At 31.7% G+C, this 13,827-nt stretch overlaps 1 protein-coding gene across 1 annotated transcript; it reads left to right on the top strand.

Annotated features, from left to right (window-relative positions):
- The first annotated feature begins 7,552 nt into the window (after positions 1 to 7,552).
- Positions 7,553 to 11,239, top strand: LOC25490156 (receptor-like protein kinase 7). The gene is made up of 2 exons (XM_013606620.3): positions 7,553 to 10,251; positions 10,517 to 11,239. Exons 1-2 carry the CDS (start codon positions 7,671 to 7,673, stop codon positions 10,894 to 10,896), a joined length of 2,961 nt encoding a protein of 986 aa, XP_013462074.1. The 5' UTR covers positions 7,553 to 7,670; the 3' UTR covers positions 10,897 to 11,239.
- Positions 11,240 to 13,827: the final 2,588 nt, after the last annotated feature.

Here is a 13,827-nt window from a genome sequence, read left to right as displayed (position 1 = left end):
GATTTTTTATTCGAAAATTTTATTCCACAATTTTAATAAAATATTCGGAAAAATATCATTTCATTCACAAATATAGGATTTATGATTTCTACCTCCTCTAAGGAAAAGCTTAATTCTAGGAAAAATGGAATTTCCACGACTTTTTTTAAAACCCTCTAAATTTGTATCCAGATTTTTAAAAATTAAATTTTTTTCTAGAATTTTTTTAAAAAATCTGACCTTTTTTTTAAAATTTTGAAAATTAAATTCCAGAATTTTTTAAAATCTTTTTAATCGAAAAATATCTTAATAGTTTTTTTTCCTAATCTTTGAAAAAAAAAATCTATTTTTTTTTCAATTTTTCCAAAAAATGACTATTTTTCTGTTTTTTTTTATATTTCAGAAAAAATCTTAATATTTTTTATGAATTTTTTAATTATTATTTTTCGATTGTTTAAATTTTTGGAAAAAAACTGAATATTTTATGATTTTTTTTATTTTTTAAAATTTATTTTCGAAAATTTTAAAAATAAAATATGATGTGGAAATCTTTTTTTACATGTGGCCATTTAAAAATAATAAAAAATGAAAAAAAAAAGCCAAATCAGCGCCATGTAAGCGAATTTGCTGAGTTGCATGGGGGAGGGATGTTTTCTGGAAAAAAAAAAGTTTTACAAGGATGCAAATCAAACCAAAAATTTTACCGGGACGAAAACCGAAAATGGCATATATTACAGGGGTGAAAAGCACTATTAACCCAATTTTTTTTATTTCTTTTATTTTTTAAGTATTTAAATTAAGTTTTTTCAATTAAAAGAAATTTAAATTGGAATAAACAAAATTGAAAAAGAATTTTGTTAAAAAAGAATTAGAAAATTCCAACTCAGCGTGTCAATTATGCATTTTTACCCGGTCAGCACGCCAAATCATCTTCTTTGTACAGTCAGATGGGTTTGGGGTGTTAACCAAAGAATCTTTAAATTACAAGGGGAAATCTCCATTTTTTTCTTGTTAGGGGGTAAACCAAAAGACACCATATAACTGAGGGTAAAAGTCTATTAAACCAAATAATTTTGATTTATCTACCTTCTGATTGAGGTCTGTACTATTAAAGCCTCATTCTCCTTAATTTTTCTATTGTCCAAATTCGAAATTAAAATTCTACGTAATATATTATCATATCCAAACTACTAGACTATTACAACGAGGACAAAAACAATAAGTCTATTGGTCTCATAAAAATAAATGGGGCAGGCTAACTAGTAATCCTAGAGACCAACAATGGAGTGATTCAAATGGTAAGAAATTTTGATTCTTTAAGCATATAGTCAGGGGATTTGATTTCAGACTCTTTCATATAGAAAAAATCTGATTGGAAGAAAAGGACCCACCTTATATATGTCCCACAATTTGTCCAGTAGAGATTTATAAATATAGATTTGATTTGTCCTGTAAGTGTAGCTCAGTTGGTAGCTACCAGGATCATTTGTGCAGGAGCTGGTGTTCGAACCCCAGATTCCTCACTTCTCCACACATAATGTATGTGAATCTAGCCACTATACTACTTGACCAATATATATATATATATATAGGGATAGGATCAAATTAAATTTGAAATCAAATCCTTACCATTAATCCAACATTAATCCGACGTTGCTCATCAATTCATTAAATGCTCACATGCTTGATGAAATGATCCAAATTTTAATTTTAGAAATAATTTATTCTTTCTTTTCTTGGTTGAATAGTTTCCGTTTTTGTTATATTTTGCACCAATAGATAGATGATTGCCATTTAATTTCTCCCTACTATTTTGTAGAGATTCTATTTATTAATTTTTGCTGCCTTATCTTTGTATCTTGTTTATATTGGCTATGCGTTCGTTTGTTGTATGGTATTATAATTATTCTTGTGTTCATGGTGCTAATTTTATTTTTTTTGTTAACAAAATGCTGCTAATATTATTGTGTCGGGTGTTTAAGCATTTGTGCTTTTCTTTCGTTTAGTAGAATATGTTCTTTTTAATTTGGCTTAATTACACTTTTGGTCATACTATTTTGATCAACTCACGAAAATGGTCGTATCTTTTTTAATTCAAACAAAATCGTCCTTAAACTATATGTTTTTTGCAGTTTTAGTCCTATCTCCCTATTTCCAACTTCATAAACGCACATAAATGACAGTTTTAGTCCAACCACCTATGCTCAACCATGAAATAAACAAAGAATAAAACATGTGGGTACAAGGAATCTACTTTATTCAGCACACTAACCTAATTTCCGAGACATGTTACATACCTAAAACATGTCTTAGAAATTAGGGTTTTTCTTGGTTTGTGTGCTGAACAAAGTATATTCCTTGTACCCACATGATTTATTCCTTGTTTATTTCATGGTTGAGCATAGATGGTTGGACTAAAACTGTCATTTTTGTGCGTTTCTGGAGTTGGAAATAGGGAGATAGGACTAAAACTGCAAAAAAACATATAGTTTACGGACGATTTTGTTCGATTTAAAAGAGGTAAGACCAATTTCGTAATTTGGTCAAAATGCAAGGACCAAAAGTGTAATTAAGCCTTTTAATTTTGGAAGCAATTGTTCATTCATTATTGGCTTAATTACACTTTTGGTCCTACCACTTTGACCAACTCACGAAAATGGTCATATATTTTTTAAATCGAACAAAATTGTCCTTAAACTATATGTTTTTTTGCAGTTTTAGTCCTATCTCCCTATTTCCAACTCCAGAAACGCATAGAAATGACAGTTTTAGTCCAACTACCTATGCTCAACCATGAAATACACAAGGAATAAAAGATGTGGGTACAAGGAATCTACTTTATTCAGCACACTAACCTAATTTCCGAGACATGTTACATACCTGAAACATGTTTTAGAAATTAGGGTTTTTCTTGGTTTGTGTGCGTAACAAAGTAGATTCCTTGTACCCACATGATTTATTCCTTGTTTATTTCATGGTTGAGCATAGGTGGTTGGACTAAAACTGTCATTTATGTGCGTTTCTGGAGTTGAAAATAGGGAGATAGGACTAAAAATGCAAAAAACATATAGTTTAGGGACGATTTTGTTCGATTTAAAAGAGCTAGGACCAATTTCGTGAGTTGGTCAAAATGCAAGGACCAAAAGTGTAATTAAGCCTTCATTATTCTAGGTACTCTCTATAAATCAATTTTCTTTAGGTTCTTCTAAGAAAAATAAAAATAAAAAGGTTAATAGGAATAAAGAAACTAAGAAAAATAAAAATAAAAAGGTTAATAGGATTAAAGAAATAATGATGATAAGCCTTTAAAAAAAGATGACAGTGAATAGTGTAAACCGTAAAGAAACCATAATAATACTATCATATAATTTTTGGTAAATAATTAACCAAGAGAAGATAGAATATTTTATTTCTAAAATTAAAATTTGCATCATTTGATCAAGCATGTGAGCATTTAATGAATTGTTGAGAGACGTCGGATTAAAGTTGGATTAATGGTTATGATTTGGTGTCAAATTTAATTTGACACCTTGATGTCATTTGATCATATCCATATATATATATATAGTCAAGATCCGTTGACACCTGGTGTCAACGGATTCGTTGTCACCAAATCTTAACCGTTGATTTCTTTTTATCTAAAGACTTATATTTGTTCATTTAGAATATCATATGAACCACTTAAGAGTATATGTAGTATATCTTTTTGCGATTTTCATTTCCTAATTTGTTTCGTCGGTTTTCTCTTTCTATATTTGCGATTTACATTCCATTAATAAATTTGTTCTCTGTGTGCAACAAACATAGGTAAAGTTTTTCTTAAAAAAAAAAAAAAAAGGTAAACTTAGAAAAAAAATTACGCATTCTTCATTTTGTTCCAAGAGCCAATCGTTTTTATCTACAGATAACAACTCGTTTCTATAACCCTCATTTTTTCTTCTTCTTAATCTTATGCTATTTTTTTTTTTCTCGATACAATCTTATGTTATTAAAATGGCCTTATTTGTTTTTCTACTATTTGAAAATTTAAAGGAAAATAAATGAACGAAAGCAATTTAAAAAATAATTTGGCATAAATCATGGCAAGTCAGCTATAAATATTGAGGACATGGAATTCATAACAACAAGTTCTGTTTAACAATTTAAAAAACAATTTGGCATAAATCATGACCTTCTTGTATTATCGCTGATGATTGGAAGTGCTTTTCTACTTGTTCAACAAGTTCAATAGAACAAGATGTATGCATACATTTTTCTACATAATAATGCTTGTTAATTTAATCTTGATTAATATTTTGAATTCAAAATGATTGAGGTTGCTGTATCGTGCAAGCCTCATTTCTCTATCCATTGTTTCTTAGATTTCTGATAGAACGCAATTATACAAGTTGCAATCTTATTATGAGAAGAGAGAGAATCCGGCTGAACAAATTAGGAAATAAAAATCACAATAAATACAATAAATATGGTACATGATACTTTTAAGTATTCAAACATTAGCCTTTGGATCAAATGAAATCAACGGTTAAGATTTGGTGTTAACGAATCCGTTGACATCTGGTGTCAACGCAGATGTCAACGGATCCTGACTCATATATATATATATATATATATATATATATATATATATATATATATATATATGTATATATAAATACCATTGCTAAATGACATAGAAATATACTTTAAATTAATATTTAAAATTTGAATTAAAATAATAAGGGTAGAATTGATATAAAAAAATGATGCTATAACTTAAATGTTACTTGAAACAACTTAAACAAAATGCTACAATTCAATAAAAAAAGGTATAAGCTCATGAGAAAAATCATTAATAAACATATTTATTGTTGACTTCTGAACTTATAAACTATCTATTATCAGGTCAAAAATAAGTCTTGCCAAACAAAGTCTAAATAAATGTTTATCAAGTAAGAGAAAAAATATTTTAAATATTGAAAATGAAATATCATACGATGTTAGATGTGCAAATACACAACCGATGAAAAAAATATTGACAAAACTTTGTCCCTTTACAAAGTTTACCTTACTAGATGTACTAACTAAACTCAAATTAAATGAATGATTTATGTCAACAGTTGAGTTTAGGAAAAGATGTTAGACTTCCTTAAAAAAATAAAAATAAAGATGTTAGACTTCAACAATATATTTGAATTTCAAATTAAAGGTACCCACATGTCCAACCCGCCTCCAACACCATTTACCAACAATAAAATCAAAGATCTAAACAAATAACCATTTCCTAAAATAAATCAACAAACATTTATAAAATGACATTTAATTGGTTGTGTGCATAATTTTGCAAAATGTACGATTAAGACATTTGTTAACGAGCATTTATTTTTTAAAGGCTTAATATATCATTTGGTCCCTTAACTTATTTTTGGATTTCACTTTGGTCCCTTAACTATAAAGTGTTTCAATTTGGTCCCATAAATCTTCTGTCGTTTACTATTTTGGTCATATCCGTTAGTATTTTGCAAAATCTGTTAACTCTTTTCCACGTGTCAGTTAAGATTGGTGATCAATGGTTGAATTTAAAAAGCACACATGACATACTGTGAACTCACAGCATAGGATTATTATTATTATTATTATTATTATTATTTCACTACCAAAAAAAAAAAAAGGAACACAACTATTCCTCTTTCTTCTTCTCTGAAACAACAACACGCATCAACTTCTCCCTCTTGAACCACCATCAAAATACTTCAGCCACCATTACTCCACCGTCCGACGTCGTTTTACCACACCACCACCACCATTGAACTACTCTTATCTTCCTCTTCAAAAAGGCATCAAGTTATTATTAGATTGATAAGATTTTAAAAACCCTAACCCCCACCTTCTCTCTTACTTTCCAGCCACCACAAATCTCCATTTGAAAAACTAATATGATTTTCTTCTTCCTCATTATGTCTGCAACAAAACCCCTATATTTATTTTGGGGTCGAAGAAATTTCATCGGCGACCACCGCACCGGAAACTATTGCAACTGCGTCAGTGACCACCGCTTAATTTATGCAAAAACTCAACAATTTATGAACCCAAAAGCATACAATTACTCAATTCTTCCATTCTTTTATTCTTCACACATGGCATATTGTGGACAGCAGCAACAATAACAACAACTTGATATTTGGTTTTTATTTAACTTATTCTTCAAATCAACAACTGCATCAACAATTCATCACCTTCAACCACAAAAAAAACTAGCATCATCATCCCTCACCCACATATCATCTACGCAACACAACACACAGTGATGTAGTGGAAGAACAAAAAAGGAAATCATCAAACCATGGAAGAACAGGAATGGGAAGAAAATATATATGAGAAGGAGATGAAGATGGATTTTTGTATTTTATTATTTCTGAGTTTTTAATTCTAGGTTTTCATCTTTTATTTTTGGTTTTTTTATTTTTAGATGGATGAATATGGTGTGAAAAGACTGATTAATGAAAATTTAGATGTTAAGTTTGTTGTTTTTTTTGTTGCTGCTGTTTGTAAAATTTATTGTTGTTGTTGACATTGAGGTTGTTGTTAATGGTAATGAAGAAATTGTTGATGGTGATGAAGTAGAAGGTTGGTAATGAAGAAGTTGTTGAAAAGGTTGTTGTTGATGCGTGTTGTTTTGGAGAAGAGGAAAGAGGAAATAATTGTTTTTTTTTTTTTTTAGTGAAATAATAATAATAATAATAATAATTATTATTATTATTATTATTATTATTATTATTATTATATGTTGTGAGTTCACGGTATGCCACGTGTGCTTTTTAAATCTAACCGTTGATCACTAATTTTAACCGACACGTGAAAAGGAGTTAACAAATTTTGTAAAATACTAACGCAGATGACAAAAATGGTAAATGGTAGAAGATTTATGAAATCAAATTGAGACACTTTAAATTTAAGAGATCAAAGTAAAAACTAAAAATAAGTTAAGAGACCAAATGATATATTAAGTTTTTTAAAATACTACGATGGTATAGTCTCTTTTTATCTTCATTCAATCATTGTTTCGTGGTCCAAGTCAATGTACTGTAAGAAACTAAATACATTGGCTGGCTTGGCACCCAGTTACCACACGGTTGGCCATCTTCCACACGGAACAAGAGTGGATGATTAGATTGAGGGACCAGAAACCAAATTTTGTGAATCAAATTAAAAAGAAAACACGTGAGTGCTTTAGGAAAAGAAGCAATAACAAGTGGCATTATCACTAAGGATGAAAAAGAGGGGTAAAAAATACAGAAGATTATAAAGAAGAAAACGACCGTTATAACAGAAATATGAAAAACAATCTTTAAGAATAAGACCACTACCCAATCATGTTTTTACCTCCTATAATTGCTTTGGCGCCACCCCATCACCTCCTCTTGTTTCATATCTAGTGCAAACACCACTTTATTTATTTTTAAGTCAAAGTGACAAACACCATCTAAAATTCTCATACACAATTGTAAGTTTCGAGTTTAAATTTGCTTTAATCTGAGTGAAAATGTTCAGCGTAACAATATCAACATTGTCATTTGAACTAAGTCCCACCGACAACACCACTTTATATTTCTTTAATATATCACTACTTAACTACTTAATATTCAAACTTGTAAGACCCAAATATCAACCCTTTCTCATACTTCTTTCTTTTTTCCTCTGAACCTTCCAACATGTTTTCCTCGCGAGTTTTCTCTCTTCTCCTTCTTTTCTCACTACTCACAATTGCCAAATCAAACGAGCATGAAATTCTACTGAACCTTAAAACCTCCCTCGAAAATCCAAACACCAAAGATTTCTTCAACTCATGGAATGCAAACAGTTCCATTTGCAGTTTCCATGGAATCACCTGCAACTCCATCAACTCCGTCACAGAAATCAACCTTTCTCATAAAAACCTCTCAGGAATTCTCCCAATAGACTCACTCTGCAACCTTCAATCCCTCACAAAACTCGTCTTAGGTTTCAACTATTTCCATGGCAGAGTTAATGAAAGCCTTAGAAACTGTGTCAAGTTACAGTTCTTGGATTTAGGAAAAAATTATTTCTCAGGACCTTTTCCAGATATTTCACCTCTTCATGAACTTGAATACCTTTACGTAAACAAAAGTGGATTTTCTGGAACTTTTCCATGGCAATCTCTGTTGAATATGACAGGTTTGTTACAGTTAAGCGTCGGAGACAACCCTTTCGATCTAACGCCGTTTCCTGAAGAGATTTTAAGTCTCAAGAAGCTGAATTGGCTTTACATGAGTAACTGCAACCTTGGAGGGAAATTACCAGTTGGAATCGGTAACTTAACGGAGTTAACAGAATTAGAATTCGCCGATAATTCCATTACCGGAGAATTTCCCGGTGAGATTGTCAACCTTCACAAGCTCTGGCAGCTTGAATTCTACAACAATTCCTTCACCGGGAAGATTCCGATTGGGTTGAGAAATCTCACAGGACTCGAGTATTTGGACGGATCAATGAATCAATTAGAAGGAAATCTCTCTGAGATAAGGTTTTTAAGTAATCTAATTTCACTTCAATTCTTCGAAAACAAATTATCCGGCGAGATTCCACCGGAGATAGGTGAGTTTAAAAACCTCCGGGAACTGTCTCTTTACAGAAACAGATTAACAGGTCCAATTCCTCAGAAGACTGGATCATGGTCAGAATTTGAATACATCGACGTTTCGGAGAATTTCTTAACGGGTTCAATTCCACCAAACATGTGCAACAAAGGAAAAATGTACGCACTTCTTCTTCTTCAGAACAATCTCACAGGTAAGATACCGGAAAGCTACAGCACCTGTTTGAGTTTAGAACGCCTCAGAGTGAGTAGAAACTCGCTCTCAGGTACCGTTCCTTCCGGTATTTGGGGATTACCCAATGTTCAAGTAATTGATGTTGAATTGAATCAGTTAGAAGGTTCCGTTAGTTCAGAGATTCAAAAAGCGAATAAACTTGCTAGTATATTCGCAAGGAGTAACCGGTTAACGGGTGAAATACCGGAAGAGATTTCTAAAGCAACGTCGTTGGTATCAATTGATCTTAGTAACAATCAAATTTCTGGGAACATTCCAGAAGGTATTGGTCAACTTCAACAACTTGGTAACCTGCATTTGCAGGGTAACAAGTTAACAGGGGTAATTCCGGAGTCTTTAGGTTATTGTAACTCACTCAACGACGTTGATCTTTCGAGAAATGAACTCTCGAAAGATATTCCTTCGTCCTTGGGTTTGTTACCGGCTTTAAATTCTCTGAATTTCTCAGAGAATGAACTTTCCGGTAAAATACCAGAGAGTTTAGGTTCATTGAAGTTGAGTCTCTTTGATCTTTCGCATAACCGATTATCCGGTGAAATTCCAATAGGTTTGACTATTCAAGCTTACAATGGAAGCCTCACCGGAAACCCGGGTTTATGCACGCTTGATGCTATTGGTTCCTTCAAGCGTTGTTCTGAGAATAGTGGCTTGTCAAAAGATGTCCGTGCCCTTGTTCTTTGTTTCACTATAATTTTGGTTTTGGTCCTTTCTTTTATGGGTGTTTACTTGAAGTTGAAGAAAAAGGGGAAGGTAGAAAACGGAGAGGGTAGTAAATATGGAAGAGAACGTTCTTTAAAGGAAGAATCATGGGATGTGAAATCTTTCCACGTGCTAAGTTTCACAGAAGATGAGATTCTTGATTCTGTTAAGCAAGAGAATATAATAGGAACAGGAGGTTCAGGGAATGTTTATAGAGTCACCCTTGCAAATGGAAAAGAACTTGCTGTTAAGCATATTTGGAACACCAATTTTGGGTCCCGGAAAAAGTCATGGAGCAGCACACCGATGCTCGCAAAGCGCGTTGGTAGTGGTGGTTCAAGGTCGAAGGAATTCGATGCGGAGGTTCATGCGTTGAGTTCAATAAGACATGTGAATGTGGTGAAGCTTTATTGTAGTATAACGAGTGAGGATTCAAGTCTTTTGGTTTATGAGTATTTGCCTAATGGAAGTTTGTGGGATAGGCTTCATAGTAGTGGCAAGATGGAGCTTGATTGGGAAACAAGGTATGAAATTGCTGTTGGTGCTGCAAAAGGGTTGGAGTATTTGCATCATGGGTGTGAAAGGCCTGTGATTCATAGGGATGTTAAATCTAGTAACATTTTGTTAGATGAGTTTCTGAAACCTAGGATTGCTGATTTTGGTCTTGCTAAGATTGTTCATGCCGATGTTGTTAAGGATTCTACTCATATCATTGCCGGAACTCATGGCTACATCGCTCCCGGTAAGGAACTAGCTAGTAATTTTTTTTTTAAGTTGTATTTACACTGTGAACTTTGATATTGCAACAAAATACGAAAAATACAATTGATGTAGTTAAAATTTTACTTGCGATGCAGAGGCCTCTAAAACCTTTACTGCGGTCGCAGCTATAGTCACATATTACATTTTAGAATAAAGACCAAGACTATAATATTATGTATGTCCCTTTTAATTTATTTATTTTCCTTAATATGATTATTGATGTGATTTGTTTGAATTGGGTGCAGAATATGGTTACACATATAGAGTGAATGAGAAAAGTGATGTGTATAGTTTCGGAGTGGTGTTGATGGAGCTTGTAACTGGTAAAAGGCCAAGTGAACCTGAATTCGGAGAAAACAAAGACATAGTAAGTTGGGTTCATGGGAAGACAAGGAGCAAGGAGAAGTTTATGAGTGTGGTGGATTCGAGAATTCCGGAGATGTATAAAGAGGAAGCTTGTAAGGTATTGAGAACTGCAGTTCTTTGTACAGCAACTATTCCTGCTATGAGACCAAGTATGAGAGCTGTGGTTCAAAAACTTGAGGATGCTGTACCTTGTAAATTGGTTGGAATAGTTATTAGCAAAGATGGGAGTGGAAAGAAAATTGAGGTCAATGATAAATGAAGTGTTTAATTTCAGAAAGTGGAAGTTTTTGGATCAGTGATTACAAAGGGGATCCCCACTATTTCACAATTTAAATTAGCTATGGATTGTAAATTTTGCCAGGAAAAGGGAGTAATGTAAGATAGTCATAATAAAAGAAGTAACAATTCCCTTTTCTTTTTTTGTAGAACTGAAATAGTGTTCAAATAATTGGTTTTGGATCTGTGAATGTGATCACTAAGGGGAATTTGAACACTAATTGTTTCACTAGTTAATTTGCTATAGATTGTAAATTTTGCAGGGAAGAGGGAATAATGTAAGATACTTAGTCATTATAAAATAAGTAAAAATTCTCTTTTCCTTATTATAGAACTAAAATAGTGTTCAAATAATTGGCTTTGTCTGATCTGTATCACAATAATACAAGATGCTTGTGAGTTGTGTGTGACTAATACTACAATCTTTTTTTTTTATCAATGGTACGGTTGTTATCATAATGTAATGACAATTCCTCCTTTGAAAAATATAATACTAATCTAAATACAGTTCTAGCATGAAAGTGGTGGATATTCACACTGCTTTTCAATTTGGGATACCTTAAATTAAATTAAAATGTAAACGCAATATACTACAAGATGTGAGTGGGCCAACGATAAGAAGAAGTGAAGAAAGGACAAATCTAATTGAATGTTTAATTTGCTTTCATGGAAAAGTCGGTCAATTCCAAAAGTATGTTCATGCATCTCATATTGAATTATTGGGTGTGTGATGAATTTCTTGTATATTCAATGCGACTGTCGCCATCGTATTTATCTGCTTCTTTGTGAGGAAATATTTTAAGAAGTGTGTTTGGATCCAGGATTTTGGAGAGGAATGAAGAGAAAAGAAGAGTTTACTTTCATTTTTAAATATTAGATTATATAATATATTTTTTTAAAATAAATTTAGTGTGATTGAAGTATTATACGATCGTTTATCATGTTAATTTTTTAAAAAACATTTGGTCTGTAATTTAAAAATGAAAAATAAATCCCCCCTCTCTTCCCCTTCTAAACCTTCCATCCAAACGCACTCTAAGACTAGACTAACATACCTCGAGAAAAATAAAAGACAACTCAAAAAAATAGTAAGCTTAATTTTAAATTTATTTATGGGAAATGCTAACTGATGCCTCTGGGGCACTGATTAAGGATACTAAAAAGAAAATTATTTAGTAGTTATTGTATTGAAATTTGAATAATCAATCCATAAAAAGTCAAAGATATTTTCTTTTGTGGTAATAACTTCATTTTTTTTTATCATTAATCAGTATCCGGGGACACCGGTTAGCATAACCCTTTATTTATTTATATGTTATTCTAACTAAAAAATTGTTTCAAATTATATATCATTTTATATTATCAAAAAAAAATTGCACTATTTTTCCAATTTTATCATTTGTTTGACCAATGTTATCCCTCTATAATTATTACGGGTAAATTGTTTTTGTTATATCATTTAAATTTTGGTGGCAATTATTTTCTTCAAATGCATAGCGAAAAGAGCAATTCAATAAAATTAGAGAGCAATTGATTTGTGCTTTATTTTTAGAGAGCTACTGCTATTCCATGTATTTTGGGTAAACCGAGGATGAAAGTACTGCGAGAAGTATCTTAAATAAGGAGCAACTCTTCCATAGGTATAATCTTAAATAAAATTTGTTTGGGCGCACACACTTTGTTGATAAAATTTAAAAGAAAAATAATATTAAGTGATGTGATTAAATTATTTTTCTTTTAAATTTTATCATTTATGTGTGTGTCCAAATATTTTTGATTCAGTGATGCTATTTGTAACAAGTAATCAAGGGCGGCGGTCGCCCGGACTCGATCGATAATCAGTGGCGGATCTTCTTTGGGATCCATGGTACCGCAATGTTTCTATATATATATATATATATATATATATATATATATTATATCAGGCATATTATTTACATATTTTCTAGGTAGCGCAGCAGTGGAAAAGTAGTTGTTTTTTGTCAAAAAAAAGTCCATTGAGGGAATCAAACACACGCCTCTGCGCCATATTCATGTAAATTAACCATTACAGCAATTAACATTTTTGATAAATCTTTCAAACAGCTTAATATATATTTCATAGAATTTTTGTACCCTCAAGAAAATAACTCAAGATCCGCCACTGTCGATAAATCCTTCAAACAACTTAATATGACGATCCTTTTTTATTTTTATATATGACTATATATATATATATATACTTTGTGAAGGAATGAAATGAATTTATATATATTATGTCACATGTGAATTTGCGATTAATTTTTCGTCCAGGCTCTATGTAATTCCTGGCTCCGCCATTGCAAGTAACAACGCTTTTTTATAGCAAAGTTCTTACGAATTGTGGTATATCCAATTAAATCACGTACTCGTCGGAAAACATGGGGTTAGTGGGATATAGTTGTGGTTGGAATTTCAATTGTGTAGCACTAAATTTTCTTTGTGGTCTTCTCGCGATTTTATTTGTCGTTATGTTCAACATTTTCCTTTTTGATTTGGGGTTGGAGATTTGAGGTTGTGTTCAAGTAAGTATTTCTTCTTAAAGTAAGTTTGGAATGCATGGTCAATGGAGAGAGAGAGTGGGTTAAGTCATAAGTGTCTTAAATAAGTATTTTTATGGAAGTTTGTAATGACAATTTGATGTAACAAATTAAATGAAGGTACATTTGGAATGTAAAAAATAAGGGTTTTGTTAACCATTACCCTGAGGGCAATGGTTAAGGAAGCCAAAAGTAGCATGTTTGTATTAGTTTCAACAATATTTTGACTTTTAAAAAGTTAAATTTATCACTTTTCACCATTTTCCAATGCTATATTTTTATTTTTATCCTCTTATTCAATGCCCAAAGGAAATGATTAGCATTATCCAAAAATAATATTGCATTTTCAATCCATG

The sequence above is a fragment of the Medicago truncatula genome, chromosome 3 (assembly GCF_003473485.1).
Source record: "Medicago truncatula cultivar Jemalong A17 chromosome 3, MtrunA17r5.0-ANR, whole genome shotgun sequence".
In the NCBI taxonomy this organism is placed as follows: Eukaryota; Viridiplantae; Streptophyta; class Magnoliopsida; order Fabales; family Fabaceae; genus Medicago; species Medicago truncatula.
The sequence above is the reverse complement of the archived record's forward strand: the minus strand, read 5'-3'. Positions and strand labels throughout refer to the sequence as shown.

Coding starts and splice junctions, on each gene's coding strand:
- LOC25490156 (XM_013606620.3), top strand. CDS start 7,671: ATGTTTTCCTCGCGAGTTTTCTCTCTTCTCCTTCTTTTCTCACTACTC. Junction 10,252..10,516: donor TCATGGCTACATCGCTCCCG/GTAAGGAACTAG, acceptor AATTGGGTGCAG/AATATGGTTACACATATAGA.